The sequence below is a fragment of the Oncorhynchus kisutch genome, linkage group LG9 (assembly GCF_002021735.2).
Source record: "Oncorhynchus kisutch isolate 150728-3 linkage group LG9, Okis_V2, whole genome shotgun sequence".
In the NCBI taxonomy this organism is placed as follows: Eukaryota; Metazoa; Chordata; class Actinopteri; order Salmoniformes; family Salmonidae; genus Oncorhynchus; species Oncorhynchus kisutch.
Window position 1 is genome coordinate 328359 of NC_034182.2, and position 18734 is coordinate 347092.

Genomic DNA, 18734 nt, shown 5'->3' on the forward strand with positions numbered 1-18734 from the left:
TGTGTGTGTGTGTGTGTGTGTGTGTGTGTGTGTGTGTGTGTGTGTGTGTGTGTGTGTGTGTGTGTGTGCATACCTTGCTAATGGCCTGCTCTGTCTGTGTGTGATTCCAGTGCTGAGAATAAGAGGAGATCAAAACAAGCTGGCCAGAGTCTGAACCCAGAGTGGAACCAGACTGTTATCTATAAGAACATCCACCTGGAACAGGTACTGCTACAGTATCTCTAACTGCTTTTGGGATAACCACAATGTCCTGTGTGTTTGATGTGTTTGGTTACTGTGAATACTGCTTTTGTGAGTTTAGAGGAATAATTGTGTGTGTGTGTGTGTGTGTGTGTGTGTGTGTGTGTGTGTGTGTGTGTGTGTGTGTGTGGTGTGTGTCTGGGGGTGTGGTGTGTGTGCGCTGTGTTTCAGCTGAGGAAGAAGCTGCTGGAGGTGAGCGTGTGGGACTACGACAAGTGCTCCTCCAACGACTTTCTGGGAGAGGTGAGAGAGAAAGACATGCATTTTGTCCATAGCACTTCTGTGAGGGTGACATACATTACTGTGATGCTGCTGTAAGTTTCCTATAAGAAGCAGCCATCCACTATGTGAGGTTGATGTTAAAGGGGATGTGTGTGGGTGTTCTTGATGTTAAAGGACATGTATGTGGGTGTTCCTCTAGGTGTTGATGGACCTGTCCAACACAGCTAACATGGATAACATCCCACGCTGGCTCCCTCTGAAGGAACAGAGTGAGGGAGAGCACCACCGGCGCTCCCTTTCAGCACAGGGGCGCCAGCACTCCCCCAAGCCCCCCTCACAGCACGCCTCCCCCAAAACCCCTGCCCACGGTAACCAGGACTCCCCCAAGCCCCCCTCGCAGCACGCCTCCCCCAAAACACCCGCCCACGGGAACCAGGACCCGCCCAAGTCGTCGGTCATCAAGAGCCGGAGCCATGGGATCTTCCCTGATCCAGCCAAGGGTAGGAGAGGTTCTGTCTTTCCCTTCCCTCTGGCCTCTTAGTCATCATGAACAACCTACCCTACTCCTTTCTCTCTATCTGTACCTGTTCTGGTTCTCTCTCCCTTTCTCCTTTTCTCCCTTGTTCTCTTTATCTCTCTCTCTCTCATTTTCTCTAGCTGTCTTTGTCTCTCTCTCTCTGTCTGCCTAGCTATCTCTGCCTGTCTCTCTCTTTCTCTCTGTCTCTCTTTCTATCCCCCCTCTGTCACTTCTCCCTCACTATTCAGACTCACCCATTATAGCTTTGGATTCATGCTCTTTGCTTTGCCATGTTTTTATTTTGTGCTGTTGCCATGACTCCACTCAGCTCAGACTTTTCCTACCCTCAGCTTCCTCCATTCCCGTACAGGGCCATGGAAGGCTTTGAAAACAACCCCCACCTCCTCAGTCTTAACCCTAAACTTAATTGGAAAATCCCAAATTTAAGTGGAAAACTTATGTGGCCCAAACAATTGGAAAATACCCACTTCCAAAGGGTCATTCAAACAGGGCGCTACAGAATGTGGCATGTAGCTTAGTAGCTATCTAGCCCTGATTTAAAAACAGAAGAGCACAACAACAGATGGTAGCTTTAATGGTAATGATAGGTGGTAATTGGTGAATTTGGTTGTTCTAGACACGCAGGTGCCCACTATTGAGAAATCTCACAGTAGCCCCGGCACATCGAAGCCTTCCCCGTCCGAGGGCCACAGCCAACATACGCCACGCGCGGCTCCACGTGCGGCGCCTCGCAAAAGTGCAAGGCAACACCAGCAGGATGGCGCCGGCGGTGTCGCTGTAGCAACGGGTGAAGCTCCGGCTCCGCAGCAACAGCACCGCCTCCAACCAAGTAAAAGACGCAAATAAAGCCTCCGCAGCATGGCCGCCTCGCGCTCATCTGTTCCCCCTTCTGTCCAGTTTGAGCTGTTTTCTTTGTTTTCTCTTTTTTCCCCTTTTCCTTCTATTTTTTCCCCCTCCTTTTTTTTATTTGTCCTACTTCTGGTGCCTTCCGTACTCCCCCCCTCACTGCTTCTCTTCTGTATGTTCCCACGGTGTGTAGATCCAGCATCACACTTACCGTATTCTAGCACTTCTTGTTTACCCTGTTTCAATGAACCTCCAGAGCCACAAAGATTGCTGTTAAAACCATTTTATACTTCATTGGTTAAAAGGTTGATAAAAAGGAAATATACAATTACTACAACTAAACTAACGTTTCTAAAAACAGAAACTAAACCCTCTGTGAAATTAGATCATAAATTGGAACTAAACGTTTAAATAACGACTCATAAGGTTGCAGGCATAATCATCCTCCCTTAAACCAAGTTTGTTTCAAACATTCTTTTAAATGTTCTTGTATTATTTAATGTTGTAAGACAGTTAACAGAATGTCACAGAATGACAATGATGATCTTAAACAAGACTGACTCCCGACAAACAAGTAGGGCTTTTGAAAAATCTATTTGGGACCAGTTGTCAATCAGTGTCCGAACACAGTAGCACTGCCAGTGCTCTCACATGATTGGTCAAGCCATTGACTACCATGGTACACACAGTAGAATCAGTAGATTAGTAGACACAGTATATTTGATTCAGTTTGGACTAGTCATGGTGTCATGGTCCAAGAGAGGGAAGGCTAGGAATTACACTTAGATATCACTTGAATCGTTTGAACTACCTGATCCAAGCATTTACAACGATGAACTCAGAAGAAAGTCTCCCAACCTAACCCTCTCCCTCCGTTTAAATTTCATTATACCTTTTTTCCCCTGTGTTTTGGACTTGGTTTCTGTTTTATACCAAAATGGCCGGCTTTCTGAAGCTACTCCACTCGGATATGGCTGTGCATGCAGTCCGCTGCCCCTCTCCCACCCACCCTTCTTTTTCTTTATTTTGGAGCACAATGCACATCAGTAGACGCCCCACCCCTATGTGATGTGGAGGGCCGGGGCGACTGTGCACAGCACACTGTGGCTGCATGTGACTGACAGTAAAGCTGGTTTCAATGGTGATGATATTCCTGCTTTCTGAGTCTCCATCTTGCCCGCCCCCTGCCCCCGGCCTTGACCTCTGCCCTCTACCCACTTGGCGTGACCCTGTCCCGCGCCTGCACCCCTTACGCCCTCCAGTCTCCTACCCCCCAGCCCAAAGAGGCCGCCTCTCCCTGAGGCACCACAGACACACCATAGTGGGCGTGCTCACCATTCAGAAAGCCCAATCCGATTCGCTCCCCGCCCCGCCGGGCCCGGCAGCATCGGCCACTGGGAACCAAGCAGACGGCAGACACCTGACCTTCAGGAAAGCCATGTCTGAAGAGAGGCCACAGAGAGAAGGAGGTGAGAGTCGCACGTTTCTGTCGTGTGACTGACTGCAAAGATTGTTGCAGCCGGAGAGAGACAGGCTGGGATACTACTAACGCACACCTGCAGAAAGAGAGAGATCTGACACAATACAACAGACAAAAAGAGATCTGACAAGGTACAACAGACAGAAAGGGATATTAGGAGAGATTGTGACCAGAGAGAGAAAGAGCTAACACACAGCCACACAGCCAGCCACACAGCCAGAGATTCATGTAGCGAGACACAATTTCTTAATGACCGTGGACACAGTTTGCTAATACCAGGAAATAGACTATCAATCCAGGGCTGCGGCATTGTTCCCTAACAATAAATCAGGCTTTGACAGCAATTACCATAAAACCATTAAGCAATAAGGCCCGGGGGGATGTGGTATATGGCCAATATACCACGGCTGAAGGCTGTTCATAAGCACGACGCAATGCGGAGTGCTAGGACACAGCCCTTAGCCGCGGTATATTGGCCGTATATCACAAACCCCCGAGGTGCCTTATTGCTATTATAAACTGGTTACCAACATCATTAGAGCAGTACAAATAAATGTTTTGTCATACCCATGGTATACGGTCTGATATAACACGGCTGTCAGCCAATCAGCATTCAGGGCAGTTTATAAAACTTTATAAAGTACCTGTACACGTTTTTACTCCGTTTTCCTCCCTTGGGTCATTAAATGGTATTAGCAAACGTTTCTTTTTTCTTATCGTGTCGAGAGGCCTGAGAGAAGAGCGTCGGCATAGATCCAGTTTCATGTCACGTGACTCACACATCCCACACCATGCCATTCACAACCAACCAGTCATACTCTATATCTATCTCACCACTGCACTTATGTGACAGAGGTGGTTTTGTGTATAACCTTGCCAGACCTAAAAAAGTGATTTGAACTTGTTTTGGCATTTAGATCTCAGAGCTAATGCCTAGGCTTTAGCTCAGCTGGCTAACACAGTCTTGTGGAACAAAGAAGACCCAGGTCAAACCCAGTCAGTAACACACTTACTTACTGTAGAAGTTGCTGTGAATATAAACAGTGCATTTATTATACGTAACTTTTGCAAAGCAAACACATAAATAGGCATTTAAACCATTCAAGTTTTGAAACTACGATCAGTTACTAAGATGTAATTGTGATGATTGAATAACAAATGTAAAATTGCTTAAGTAACTTTACATCAATGTGTTTTAGAGTAAAATGATTAGTTATCCCCACAAAGCAGAGACACACACTTAGTCCGACATTTAGATGACTAATGCGTAATAGGGTCTGTGGGCCTTTTGTTTGGTCTGTTGTGAACATATTTATGTTGCTTAATGTTTGATACTGTTTCTCTGGATCGTTATGTGTCTATGTCCTTGTGTTCTCTCTGTGTGTCCAATGATGAAGCGGTTTGAAAATGTTGTCCTGTTTATGTGTGAGGGATGATACTGTACGTATGCCACTACATCTGCCTATATGTGTATGCTTCATGCCTGTCTTCTATAGTATTGTGGTGCTTTTCATAATAACAATTTGATGTGTATTGGAGGAGAGGTGTTGGCTGCCCTTATTCTGTAGATCACACACACACACACACAATGTTATGTCACATAAAGTGGAAGAGCTATACATCACACTCAAAGTGCTAAATAATATTTAATATAGTAACAGTAGGCATGGGTGTTGTAATACTATATCAACAATGGAACCAAAGGAGACAGTTACCCAGGCCTTTATTGAGACTTATAGTGCACCCACATAAGGCAGTATATTCTCAACCAGGCCTATATAGGGCTCCCTCTCTTTCTCTCATGACTTGTGTCGTCCAATCTCCGTACAGCACGGCCCGGCAGGTCCGGCGACGCCCCGGTAACAGCCGCCTCATTGGACAGCGGTCTGAGTGGCAGTGCTCACAGCCTATTGGAGGATGAGGGTGGGACTAATGCCGTGGACAGTGCCATCTTCCAGGTCCCTCGGTTGTGAGTTTGGTTATTGTATATACTGTATTTTACATCCTAATGTTTTGTGCACTCAGTGTGTATATTTCTGTATTTTGATATGATCTTGTTCCGGACAGTGGGAAGATTCCAAATGGCACTGACGTGATGATGTCACCAATGGGCCATATGGACTCTGAGGGTAAGTCACAGTGGTGTGTGTGTATACCACCTGGAGGTGGAAGCGTAATTCTATGGTGTGCATGCATGTGTGTATATAGGTGTGAGTATGTCCCTGTGAGCTTCAGTGTGTACAGTATGTGTCAACACATCCCTCAGATGTAACTATGGTTAGCTGGTCTGCTCTCTAGGGCAGGTTTAGTTGAATCCCAGTGTGAGTGTTGTGACTGGTGTGAAGTCATAAGTCATCAGGAAGTGACAGCACCAGTCACATTAATCTGACCTTGTGAGCATACTTCATACAGTACTGACACGTGTCATGGAAGGAACACTCTAGTGATCAGTGGAGGCTCCTCAGAGGAGGAAGGGGAGGACCATCATCGTTATTGAATTTCATTGAAATAGTGAAACATAAAAAAAGTTATACTTTTTAGATAAAACTATACTAAATATATTCACGTCACCAAATCATTTATTAAAACACTGTTTTGCAATGAAGGTCTACAGTACACTCAACAGCACTCTGTCGGCAAGCAATATTGTGTAGCCGGAGCACAGCTAATTTCCTTCCCCTTCTGGGTACATTGACTTCTATACGAAATCTAGGAGGCTATTGGTTCTCACCACGTTCCATAGACTTACACAGTAATTATGACATCTTCCAGAGGACGTCCTCCAACCTATCAGAGCTCTTGTAGTATGAACTGACATGTTGTCCACCCAATCAAAGGATCAGAGAATGAATCTAGTACTGAAAGCATAAACTACAGCTAGCTAGCACTGCAGTGCACAAAATGTGGTAAGTAGTTGACTCAAAGAGAAAGACAATAGTTGAACAGTTATATAGCGATGTATTTAGTTGTATTTTTTTCACTTTCACTTAGCTAGCGAATGCAGCTAGCTAGTTTAGTCAAACAAACCGGCTCAAACAGAGAGGGATGTTAATTTAGCTAGCTGGATATGGCTATCCAACACTGGAACTTTTCCAAGTCAAGGTAAGCTTTTGATTTTATTAATTTATTGCCACAGGGGCCCGCCATTGTAACTGCTAAACTGCTTGCTGTTGACTGTACACTGTACTGCATGATTATAGCGGGTTTACTAATGCATTAGTTCTAGTAGCTATATTGACTATGATGTTAATATGGTGACAACGATGTAGGCTGTGTGTAGCAGTTAGCGGTTATGATATGAAGGTTTGGCTTGGATTTGTTTTTAGCCTGGTCACAAGCAGCTAATGTGTTGTGCACTGAAGTCCACAAGGGAAGGGAAAGGTGAGAGGAGGAGAGCACGTAGATGTGGTAAGGGATTACACAACGACCAAAGGGATCAAAGGGAACTGTGTTTGTATGTGATCACAGGTGTATTCATTCCGCCAACATACCTGAATTTGTCCAATGAAAACTGTCATATTCAACTGTTGGACTAATGATTACACCCTAGCTCAGCTAGAGGCAGGCAAGAGTGAATGTGTCAATGTCCGTCACTTTGATTGCTCAAATTTCTCTCAACCTGTGCACCTACATTGTAAACTTGCATTCACAGACTGGGTACAGGCAAAATTGTAGTATTATGTAGTAGCTAAACCTATTGCTGTTACATTGAGCTGGGTGAATGGAATATGAATGACAGTCATCCAATATGCTGTAATAGAAATAAGGCCATGCTCGTAAAAAAAATAATCGTCCTCCCTAATTTTTAAACGGCACCGACCTCCACCGGTGTGTGTGTGTATGTGAATTAACGTGTGCGTGCGTGTGTGCGTGTGTGTGTGTGTGTGTGTGTATATGTGAATTAACGTGTGTGTGTGTGTGTGTGTGTGTGTGTGTAGGTAAGACCCAGGTAATGGGAGAGATCAAGATAGCTCTGAGGAAGGAGCTGAAGACAGAGGGAGACCAGCTGGTGTTGGAGATTCTCCAGTGCAGAAACATCACCTACAAGTTCAAGTCTCCAGACCACCTGCCAGGTACTGCTACATGCACATGTACATTACACACAAACATGTACACACACACACGTTTACACACTCATGCAGATGCACATTCGCTCGCTCGCACACAAACACTCAAATGGTACAGATACATGTGAATTCAGGCACACACACACACACACACACACAGACTGTTTCATAAAATAGAAGATAACCAACGTAGTGTGTGCTCATATGTGTGTGTGTCTACAGACCTCTATGTGAAGCTGTATGTGGTGAACATTGCAACCCAGAAGAGGATCATCAAGAAGAAGACCCGGGTATGTCGTCACGACCGCGAGCCCTCCTTCAACGAGACCTTCAGATTCTGCATGAACCCCACCGGCCACTCTCTGCAGGTCTGTCTGTCTGCCTGCCTGAATGTCTATTTACCTCGTGCATCTCTTTTCTTGTCTTAGATACTGTTATATGTCATTTAAAGTATAATACGTAGGATGCTCGTATGTGTGCTGTTCTGCTGCCCTCTATATCACATGCTCTGTGTGTCACGCTGGATATGAACTCTTGTGACAGAAAGTTACATAAATCGAGTAGCCGGCCAGCTCGCACGCACGCAATGTTGGGTCCTGGTTACCAAGAATACTCTGGATAAAAGTGTCTGCTAGATGTCTGTTCTAAACATGACTCTTCTCTCTCAAATCAAACTGTATTTATCACATGCGCAGAATACAACAGTGAAATGCTTACTTACAAGCCGTTAACCAACAGTGAAATACTTACTTACAAGCCCTTAACCAACAGTGAAATGCTTACTTACAAGCCCTTAACCAACAGTGAAATACTTACTTACAAGCCCTTAACCAACAGTGAAATGCTTACTTACAAGCCCTTAACCAACAGTGAAATGCTTACTTACAAGCCCTTAACCAACAGTGAAATGCTTACTTACAAGCCCTTAACCAACAGTGAAATGCTTACTTACAAGCCCTTAACCAACAGTGAAATGCTTACTTACAAGCCCTTAACCAACAGTGAAATGCTTACTTACAAGCCCTTAACCAACAGTGAAATACTTACTTACAAGCCCTTAACCAACAGTGAAATGCTTACTTACAAGCCCTTAACCAACAGTGCAGTTTTAAGAAAATACAACAATTAAAAAGTCAGAGATAAGAATAATAAGTCATTAAAGAGCCGCAGTAAATAACAGTAGCGAGGCTATATACAGGGGGTACCGGTACAGAGTCAATGGGCACCGGTGTCGAGGTAATATGTACATGTACAGTACTGTAGGTAGAGTTATTAAAGTGACTATGCATAGATAATAACAGAGAGTAGCAGAGAGTAGCAGCAGCGTAGGGGGACTGCAAACAGTCGGGGAAGCCATTTGATTAGCTGTACAGGAGTCTTATGGCTTGGGGATATAAGCTATTTAGAAGCTTCTTGGACCTAGACTTGGCGGTCCAGTACTCTGTCCAGCTCGTCTTGGTGTCTAACGCTTCTCTGTCCAGCTCTTCTTGGTGTCTAACTCTTCTCTGTCCAGCTCTTCTTGGTGTCTAACTCTCCTCTGTCCAGCCCTTCCTGGTGTCTAACTCTCCTCTGTCCAGCCCTTCCTTGTGTCTAACTCTTCTCTGTCCAGCCCTTCCTGGTGTCTAACTCTTCTCTCTCCTCTGTCCAGCTCTTCCTGGTGTCTAACTCTTCTCTGTCCAGCCCTTCCTGGTGTCTAACTGTCTAACTCTTCTCTCTCCTCTGTCCAGCTCTTCCTGGTGTCTAACTCTTCTCTGTCCAGCTCTTCCTGGCATGTAACTCTTCTCTGTCCAGCTCTTCCTAGTGTCTAACTCTTCTCTCTCCTCTGTCCAGCTCTTCCTGGTGTCTAACTGTTCTCTGCCCAGCTCTTCATGGTGTCTAACTCTTCTTTGTCCATCTCTTCCTGGTGTCTAACTCTTCTCTCTCCTCTGTCCAGGTATTCCTGGTGTCTAACTTTTCTCTGTCCAGCTCTTCCTGGTGTCAAACTCTTCTCTTTCCCCTGTCCAGCTCTTCCTGGTGTCTAAATCTCCTCTGTCCAGCTTTTCCCTGTGTCTAACTTCTCTCTCCTCTGTCCAGCTCTTCCTGTTGTCTAACTCTTCTCTCTCCTCTGTCCAGCTCTTCCTGTTGTCTAACCCTTAGATGCCAGGAAGAGCTGGACAGAGAAGAGTTAGACACCAGGAAGAGCTGGACAGAGGAGAGAGAAGAGTTAGACACCAGGAAGGGCTGGACAGAGAAGAGTTAGTCTTATGGCTTGGGGATATAAGCTATTTAGAAGCTTCTTGGACCTAGACTTGGCGGTCCAGTACTCTGTCCAGCTCGTCTTGGTGATTAACGCTTCTCTGTCCAGCTCTTCTTGGTGTCTAACTATTCTCTGTCCAGCTCTTCTTGGTGTCTAACTCTCCTCTGTCCAGCCCTTCCTGGTGTCTAACTCTCCTCTGTCCAGCCCTTCCTTGTGTCTAACTCTTCTCTGTCCAGCCCTTCCTGGTGTCTAACTCTTCTCTCTCCTCTGTCCAGCTCTTCCTGGTGTCTAACTCTTCTCTGTCCAGCCCTTCCTGGTGTCTAACACTTCTCTCTCCTCTGTCCAGCTCTTCCTGGTGTCTAACTCTTCTCTGTCCAGCTCTTCCTGTTGTCTAACCCTTCTCTCTCCTCTGTCCAGCTCTTCCTGTTGTCTAACCCTTCTCTCTCCTCTGTCCAGCTCTTCCTGTTGTCTATCTCTTCTCTCTCCTCTGTCCAGCTCTTCCTGTTGTCTAACTCTTCTCTCTCCTCTGTCCAGCTCTTCCTGTTGTCTAATTCTTCTCTCTCCTCAGTCCAGCTCTTCCTGTTGTCTAACTCTTCTCTCTCCTCTGTCCAGCTCTTCCTGTTGTCTAACCCTTAGATGCCAGGAAGAGCTGGACAGAGAAGAGTTAGACACCAGGAAGAGCTGGACAGAGGAGAGAGAAGAGTTAGACACCAGGAAGGGCTGGACAGAGAAGAGTTAGTCTTATGGCTTGGGGATATAAGCTATTTAGAAGCTTCTTGGACCTAGACTTGGCGGTCCAGTACTCTGTCCAGCTCGTCTTGGTGTCTAACGCTTCTCTGTCCAGCTCTTCTTGGTGTCTAACTATTCTCTGTCCAGCTCTTCTTGGTGTCTAACTCTCCTCTGTCCAGCCCTTCCTGGTGTCTAACTCTCCTCTGTCCAGCCCTTCCTTGTGTCTAACTCTTCTCTGTCCAGCCCTTCCTGGTGTCTAACTCTTCTCTCTCCTCTGTCCAGCTCTTCCTGGTGTCTAACTCTTCTCTGTCCAGCCCTTCCTGGTGTCTAACTCTTCTCTCTCCTCTGTCCAGCTCTTCCTGGTGTCTAACTCTTCTCTGTCCAGCTCTTCCTGTTGTCTAACCCTTCTCTCTCCTCTGTCCAGCTCTTCCTGTTGTCTAACTCTTCTCTCTCCTCTGTCCAGCTCTTCCTGTTGTCTAACCCTTCTCTCTCCTCTGTCCAGCTCTTCCTGTTGTCTAACTCTTCTCTCTCCTCTGTCCAGCTCTTACTGTTGTCTAATTCTTCTCTCTCCTCTGTCCAGCTCTTCCTGTTGTCTAACTCTTCTCTCTCCTCTGTCCAGCTCTTCCTGTTGTCTAACCCTTCTCTCTCCTCTGTCCAGCTCTTCCTGTTGTCTAACCCTTCTCTCTCCTCTGTCCAGCTCTTCCTGTTGTCTAACTCTTCTCTCTCCTCTGTCCAGCTCTTCCTGTTGTCTAACTCTTCTCTCTCCTCTGTCCAGCTCTTCCTGTTGTCTAACTCTTCTCTCTCCTCTGTCCAGCTCTTCCTGGTGTCCAATGGGGGGAAGTTCATTAAGAAGACCCTGATCGGAGAGGCCTACATCTGGCTGGATAAGGTGGACGTGCGGAAGCGAGTGGTCAGCTGGCACAAACTGCTGGCTAGCTCTGCTCAGATCCACTCCTAAAGAACCTACTGTTAACCTTGTCTATTCTATAGGCTCTTAACTCGCAGAGAGAAAGACGAGGATGGCTAGGGCGCTCGAGTTTACTGTCTCCATCACTGATCCACTCTTTATGGACCTACTGGACATACTCACAGGTCCACCATTGGGGTCGGGCGAGGACCGTTAGGGTGCGGGAGTTAGACATCTCTTACGTATCCTGTGGATCTTGAGTTTTGGTGTCAAGGGTCAGGGGTCAGCATTTGAATTGCTTGAGCTGTGACTGGGGATTGGCTAGTGGGGAGGAAGTAGGTATGTGTTTACAGGAAATTAACTTGTGTTTACAGGAAGTAGTGTAGCCAGGGCAGGGAGGAGGACATTGAGGCAACAAAGCAAGAACAGAATCAACCAGGTATTACACACACACTCACACACACAGTCAACAACACATTCAAACACACCACAAAGAAAGATGATCGTAAGAGACTGACACATAAATACAGGGGATGGACATGTTTAGAGTCTCTCATTGCTTTATTTGACTGGAGATGTTTTTATTTATGAATGAAATTATAACGACCTGTGGATTCCCCTCATGGCTTTGTATATTGTTAGAAGAATTTCAGTAATTTATGAAGCATTTTGGGAATTAAATGTTGAAGATTTATTATATGGAGATTGCACCTCTTATTTTTGTATTATAATTATGATTATTAGAGTTTTATTGATTATTCTCCTCAATTGTTTAAGTACTGAATGATGAATGAAGAATCTTTTATACAGGGACACACAGTATATTTTGTGACATACTCTCACTTTAATTCTAATTCTCGATTTGAAATGACTCCCTCATCTGGCACAAGGTACAAAGACCTTGGCAAGCATGTTTTTACATTTTGGGACAACAATATTTCCCCTTCTGTTCTTTCTCTAGATGTAAATTTAGATGCTGATATATCAGATATATTATATAAACATTGTTCTAAGCATAATTGGTGTGGTTTTAACAGACTGGGTAGTCTTGTGCACAGGGTCATGTTTATTAGGCACCAAATGGAAGAAAACAGACTGAAACAAGGAGGGACTACCTGGTGTTGTCCAGGAAGAAATGCTCATTTTAGTTTTCAGTTGCAAAATGTTTTCTGTTGGTTGACCTAATGAACGTGACAGGGAAAAGTTGCATTGTTGCCTTTGAGGTTGACTTTGTATATAGTTGAGTACACTGTCGTTGTGAGAGATAAATAGATATATTCTTATCACAGACAATCCGTTGTGGATGATTGTGGCTTAACGTATTATTTTTGGAATGTGAAATAACAGGTTTTAGCTGTGATTCAAGCCTGGTTTTCCTCCTAGTAAGATACACAGTGAACTGATATGTGTTAGACTAGCATAGTTCTGACTTCTCTTTACATTCACACATTTGAAATATCTCTTCACATGCACACTTTCATGTTTTACTTAGCACTTTGTCAAGTTATCGAATGTATAGATGAATATACAGTATGTCCCCACTCGTAGAGAAATATAATATATATAAGTATGTCAAATGAATATATTAAATAAATAATGATAATGATAGTAATATAATATAGTTGACCATACTTGATTACCCTCTTGGCCTGTGTATAGTAAAGTGTGTCCCATGGTTCATATATCAGGGTCCCCTCCAAACAGTTGTCTATCTATACATTGGATGGGTGGGTGGGGTGGGGGAGTAGGTGGATGCGGCATGCTTTGGACGGTTTCTGTTGGTGTGTCTATCTCCATCACATGTCTAGGTACAAACTATCCTATTGGGCTCTCTGTTTCTCTATGGGGAGAGGTTGGTAGCTGGGGCTATTGTTTGAACATGAGTTCAATCGAAGTTGCTTTGATTAAGAAATGCTACAATGCTCCTGGGTGGCGCAGTGGTCTAAGGCACTGCATCGCAGTCCTAGCTGTGCCACCAGAGACTCTGGGTTCGAGCCCAGGCTCTGTCGCAGCCGGCTGCGACCGGGAGGCCCATGGGGCGGCGCACAATTGGCCTAGTGTCGTCTGGGTTAGGGAGGGTTTGGCCGGCAGGGATATCCTTGTCTCATCGTGCACTAGCGACTCCTGTGGCGGGCCGGGTGTAGTGCAGTGTAGTCGCTAAGTGTATGGTGTTTCCTCCGACACATTGGTGTGGCTGGCTTCCCGGGTTGAATGAGCACTGTGTTAAGAATCAGTGCGGCTTGGTTGGGTTGTGTTTCAGAGGACGCATGGCTCTCGACCTTCGCCTCTCCCGAGTCCGTACGGGAGTTGCAGCGATGAGACAAGACAGTAACTACTAACAACTGGATACCACGAAAATTGGGGACCAAAAGGGGGTAAAAAAAGAAGAAATGATTACGTTTTGGTATGTTTGTCATAGTCCTGGTGACACATTTATTTTTGCTGGTGTGCATCTGCTATTTGCTATGGGTTGGTGTGCATCTCTAAGCTACAGAACTGTGAGATTTGAAGGTGTGTAACGTGGCTTTCAGTTGAAAGGACACACTCAGAGTGATGTCCTGCCTAGGGTCAAGGTGTGTGAGGGCTGGTTGGTTTAATGGTGACCTTTTGACCTTTGATCTTTGCCAAACATTGACCAAACACCACAGGTTCTCTCCAGCTGATTCTATGCAACATAGACTTCGTGTTGTGACTGTGTCTGAATTATCAATCTAGATTCTACAGTCTGAATTAGCGATGCATTTTAGGGGACAATGGGTTATTCTGTTTGTGTATTGTTCACATGTATAGTTTTTTTACTGCCTTCAAGTTTGGGAATGAATAAGAACATATAGCTCTTTGATTTTTATAAGTATGCTTTCACATACCGTTAAATGCAACTTTATTTATTGCACATAAGCTGTTGTTTTCATGTTTTTTACATCATCAAATGTTAGATGTAAGTTACATAGCTAAATGGAAAGTTTTTTTTTTTTTCTTCAGCAAAATGATCCAGGGCTTATATTTCAACCCAGAAACTCAGTCTTCAGCCCAATGTCCCAGCACACACACACACACACACACACACACACACACACACACACACACACACACACACACACACACACACACACACACACAGTAGTGACTCTTCACATAGACTAGAATCTAAGGAGACACTTTCTTAACACCAGAGCCACGTTCCCAACAGATTCTAGCTTTCCACTGAGTTTTTATGCACCCCCACTTTTGAATAGTTTTATTTTTCCAGTATATATGTAATTTGAAAAATGACCAAAAAATGTTTAACAATGTAATGACTTGATGTTCTATCTAAATGGTTACCCACCTGAAATTGATATTTTTTGATACCAGCGTGCGTGAGTAGTTTCTTCATAACACACCCATGCATGGCCAAGTCCTCCTGAAAGTGACCTCCCTTTCCTATGTGTGTTATCTAGCTAAGATCTACACACACACACACACACACACGGAAATGCCATCTCTTTATATCCTACCTTGTAAATACATATCTTTTTTTTCTACAAGAGGAAACGGAAAGATTTCCTTGATATCTGACATTAACGCATATGATCACGGGATGAGAACACAAGCAGTATGTTACTCTCTTCACATGGCAGAATACCTACAGGAGTTAGATGGAGTAAAGACCTTATAAACCTTGCCCTTACACCGGACACAACAGAGTTTTACCAGAGTATACAAACACAGACAAACCTTATTTTATCAACTCGAGTAGTTGCAGGAGAATTTAAATGTGCTCACAACAATGGATGTTGCATGTTTAGTTGGTGGTTCGTTCATACTATTTTTGTGTCCAGAAATTCTATTTAAAAAGAAAGATAGATAGAGAGATCAAACGTTACGAGGGGAACGAAATTCTGAAGAATAATTCTCAGATTATTTAAAGATGTATGCTGACTGTACAAAGATTATGCTTGTAAAATCCGTCTGGTTTTCCACTTCTATGTAAACAGAAAAATCTAATGTCATGGTTTTGTGATTGTACACAGGAGGTATTGATAAATTATGCAAATTGTGCTGTAAAAACAACGGCTGTTGCCCCAAGTCTAAATATTAAATATCTGTACAAAGAAAACAAGGTGGGTGTTTCTTTGTATATTGATTTCCTGACAATGTTTTTGTATGTGATATGTGATGATAGCTATGCATACATCTATGCATACATCTACCAAAGCATTCCAACATAATATCATCTCAAGTGTATTATTGTTCTTGAAATCCTGCTGATTATCATACATGCAACAAATACTGAAGTAGTGAAAATGAATATGGGAAAGTTGATCACCTTGTTAACCCTTTAGAGCCCAATGTTACATATCTGTAACAGTGTCTTTAAACACCTGGTAAAGTGTCTGAACCCGATCAATACATAAAAGGAAGCCACGATCGTCAAGAAGAGATCCTAGTACACACTTGACACCATCTGATGCACGATCGTCAAGAAGAGATCCTAGTACACACTTGACACCATCTGATGCACGATCGTCAAGAAGAGATCCTAGTACACACTTGACACCATCTGATGCACGATCGTCAAGAAGAGATCCTAGTACACACTTGACACCATCTGATGCACGATCGTCAAGAAGAGATCCTAGTACACACTTGACACCATCTGATGCACGATCGTCAAGAAGAGATCCTAGTACACACTTGACACCATCTGATGCACGATCTTTGTAATTACACTATTAGAGATTGGCGCTGAAAATGGTGGACTTCAACAATGATAAAAAAAAGTGAATTATGTCACTCCGAATGGTCTCGTAAATTGTCAAAAATGTGAGTTTCTGAAATTAAATACATTTCTAAGAAAAATATTCATATATTTTTTTTTATATATCAAACTTTTTAGTCACTTAAAAGTTTGTTCCATATATGTAACATTGGGCATTAAGTCAAATCAAATCGAATCAAATTTATTTATATAGCCCTTCGTACATCAGCTTATATCTCAAAGGGCTGTACAGAAACCCAGCATAAAACCCCAAACAGCAAGCAATGCAGGTGTAGAAGCACAGTGGCTAGGAAAAAATCCCTAGAAAGGCCAAAACCTAGGAAGAAACCTAGAGAGGAACCAGGCTATGAGGGGTGGCCAGTCCTCTTCTGGCTGTGCCGGGTGGAGATTATAACAGAACATGGCCAAGATGTTCAAATGTTCATAAATGACCAGCATGGTGAAATAATAATAATCACAGTAGTTGTCGAGGGGGCAGCAAGTCAGCACCTCAGGAGTAAATGTCAGTTGGCTTTTCATAGCCAATCATTAAGAGTATCTCTACCACTCCTGCTGTCTCTAGAGAGTTGGAAATAGCAGGTCTGGGACAGGTAGCACGTCCGGTGAACAGGTCAGGATTCCATAGCCGCAGGCAGAACAGTTGAAACTGGAGCAGCAGCACGGCCAGGTGACTGGGGACAGCAAGGAGTCATCATGCCAGGTAGTCCTGAGGCATGGTCCTGGGGCTCAGAAAGAAAGAGAGAATTAGAGAGAGCATACTTAAATTCACACAGGACACCGGATAAGACAGGAGAAGTACTCCAGATATAACAAACTGACCCTAGCTCCCCGACACAAACTACTGCAGCATAAATACTGGAGGCTGAGACAGGAGGGGTCAGGAGACACTGTGGCCCCATCCGATGATACCCCCGGACAGGGCCAAACAGGAAGGATATAACCCCACCCACTTTGACAAAGCACAGCCCCCACACCACTAGAGGGATTTCTTCAACCACCAACTTACCATCCTGAGACAAGGCCGAGTATAGCCCACAAAGATCTCCGCCACGGCACAACCCAGGGGGGGCGCCAACCCAGACAGGAAGATCACATAAGTGACTCAACACACTCAAGTGACGCACCCATCCTAGGGACGGCATGAAAGAGCACCAGTAAGCTGGTGACACAGCCCCTGTAATAGGGTTAGAGGCAGAGAATCCCAGTGGAGCGAGGGGAACCGGCCAGGCAGTTAACTATTGTTCAGTTTCTGTATAGGGTACATGTCACGCCTTGGTCTTAGTATTTTGTGTTTTCCTTAATTATTTGTTCAGGCCAGGGTGTGACATGGGTTATTGTGTTGTCGTATTGTTTTTTTTTGTAGGCATTGGGATTGTGGTTGATTAGGGGTGTGTCGAGTGTAGGCTTGGCTGCCTGAGGCGGCTCTCAATCAGCAGTCAGGTGCTTGTCGTTGCCTCTGATTGGGAACCGTATTTAGGTAGCCTGAGTTCGCTTTGTATTTCGTGGGTGATTGTTCCTGTCTCTGTGTAGTGTTCACCAGATAGGCTGTAATAAGTTTCACGTTCCGTTTGTTGTTGTTGTATTTATTTAGTTATTTCATGTATCGTCACTTTTTTCATTAAGGACATGAGTAACCACCACGCTGCATTTCGGTCCGACTCTCTCTCAACAAACGAAGAACGCCGTTACAGTACAGTTAGTTTATTGAGCCAGTTAACTAGTGTTCCGTTTCTGTATAGGGTACAGACAGTTTATTGAGCCAATTAACTATTGTTCCGTTTCTGTATAGGGTACAGACAGTTTATTGAGCCAGTTAACTATTGTTCCGTTTCTGTATAGGGTACAGTTAGTTTATTTAGCCAGTTAACTAGTGTTCTGTTTCTGTATAGGGTACAGACAGTTTATTGAGCCAGTTAACTAGTGTTCCGTTTCTGTATAGGGTACAGACAGTTTATTGAGCCAGTTAACTAGGGTTCCGTTTCTGTATAGGGTACAGACAGTTTATTGAGCCAGTTAACTAGTGTTCCGTTTCTGTATAGGGTACAGACAGTTTATTGAGCCAGTTAACTAGTGTTCCGTTTCTGTATAGGGTACAGACAGTTTATTGAGCCAGTTAACTAGTGTTCCGTTTCTGTATAGGGTACAGACAGTTTATTGAGCCAGTTAACTATTGTTCCGTTTCTGTATAGGGTACAGTTAGTTTATTTAGCCAGTTAACTAGTGTTCTGTTTCTGTATAGGGTACAGACAGTTTATTGAGCCAGTTAACTAGGGTTCCGTTTCTGTATAGGGTACAGTTAGTTTATTGAGCCAGTTAACTAGTGTTCCGTTTCTGTATAGGGTACAGACAGTTTATTGAGCCAGTTAACTATTGTTCCGTTTCTGTATAGGGTACATACAGTTTATTGAGCCAGTTAACTAGTGTTCCGTTTCTGTATAGGGTACAGGTAGTTTATTGAGCCAGTTAACTATTGTTCCGTTTCTGTATAGGGAACAGACAGTTTATTGAGCCAGTTAACTAGTGTTCCGTTTCTGTATAGGGTACATACAGTTTATTGAGCCAGTTAACTAGTGTTCCGTTTCTGTATAGGGTACAGGTAGTTTATTGAGCCAGTTAACTATTGTTCCGTTTCTGTATAGGGAACAGACAGTTTATTGAGCCAGTTAACTAGTGTTCCGTTTCTGTATAGGGTACAGACAGTTTATTG

The 18734-nt window shown here is 44.1% G+C and overlaps 1 protein-coding gene across 3 annotated transcripts in view; it reads left to right on the forward strand.

Annotated features, from left to right (window-relative positions):
• Positions 1–15364, forward strand: part of pcloa (piccolo presynaptic cytomatrix protein a) — a 66866-nt gene extending 51502 nt beyond the window's left edge. For 2 of the 3 annotated variants that reach the window (XM_031831410.1, XM_031831412.1), the window contains exons 17-25: positions 111–204; positions 412–483; positions 662–962; positions 1617–1829; positions 5157–5295; positions 5394–5455; positions 7265–7399; positions 7616–7761; positions 11173–15364. In XM_031831410.1, the coding sequence (XP_031687270.1) occupies positions 111–204; positions 412–483; positions 662–962; positions 1617–1829; positions 5157–5295; positions 5394–5455; positions 7265–7399; positions 7616–7761; positions 11173–11316 (1306 nt within the window). In that variant the 3' untranslated portion in view covers positions 11317–15364. The remainder of the gene's footprint in view (positions 1–110; positions 205–411; positions 484–661; positions 963–1616; positions 1830–5156; positions 5296–5393; positions 5456–7264; positions 7400–7615; positions 7762–11172) is intronic. The other variant, XM_031831411.1, reaches the window with a different exon arrangement.
• The last annotated feature ends 3370 nt before the right edge of the window (positions 15365–18734 follow it).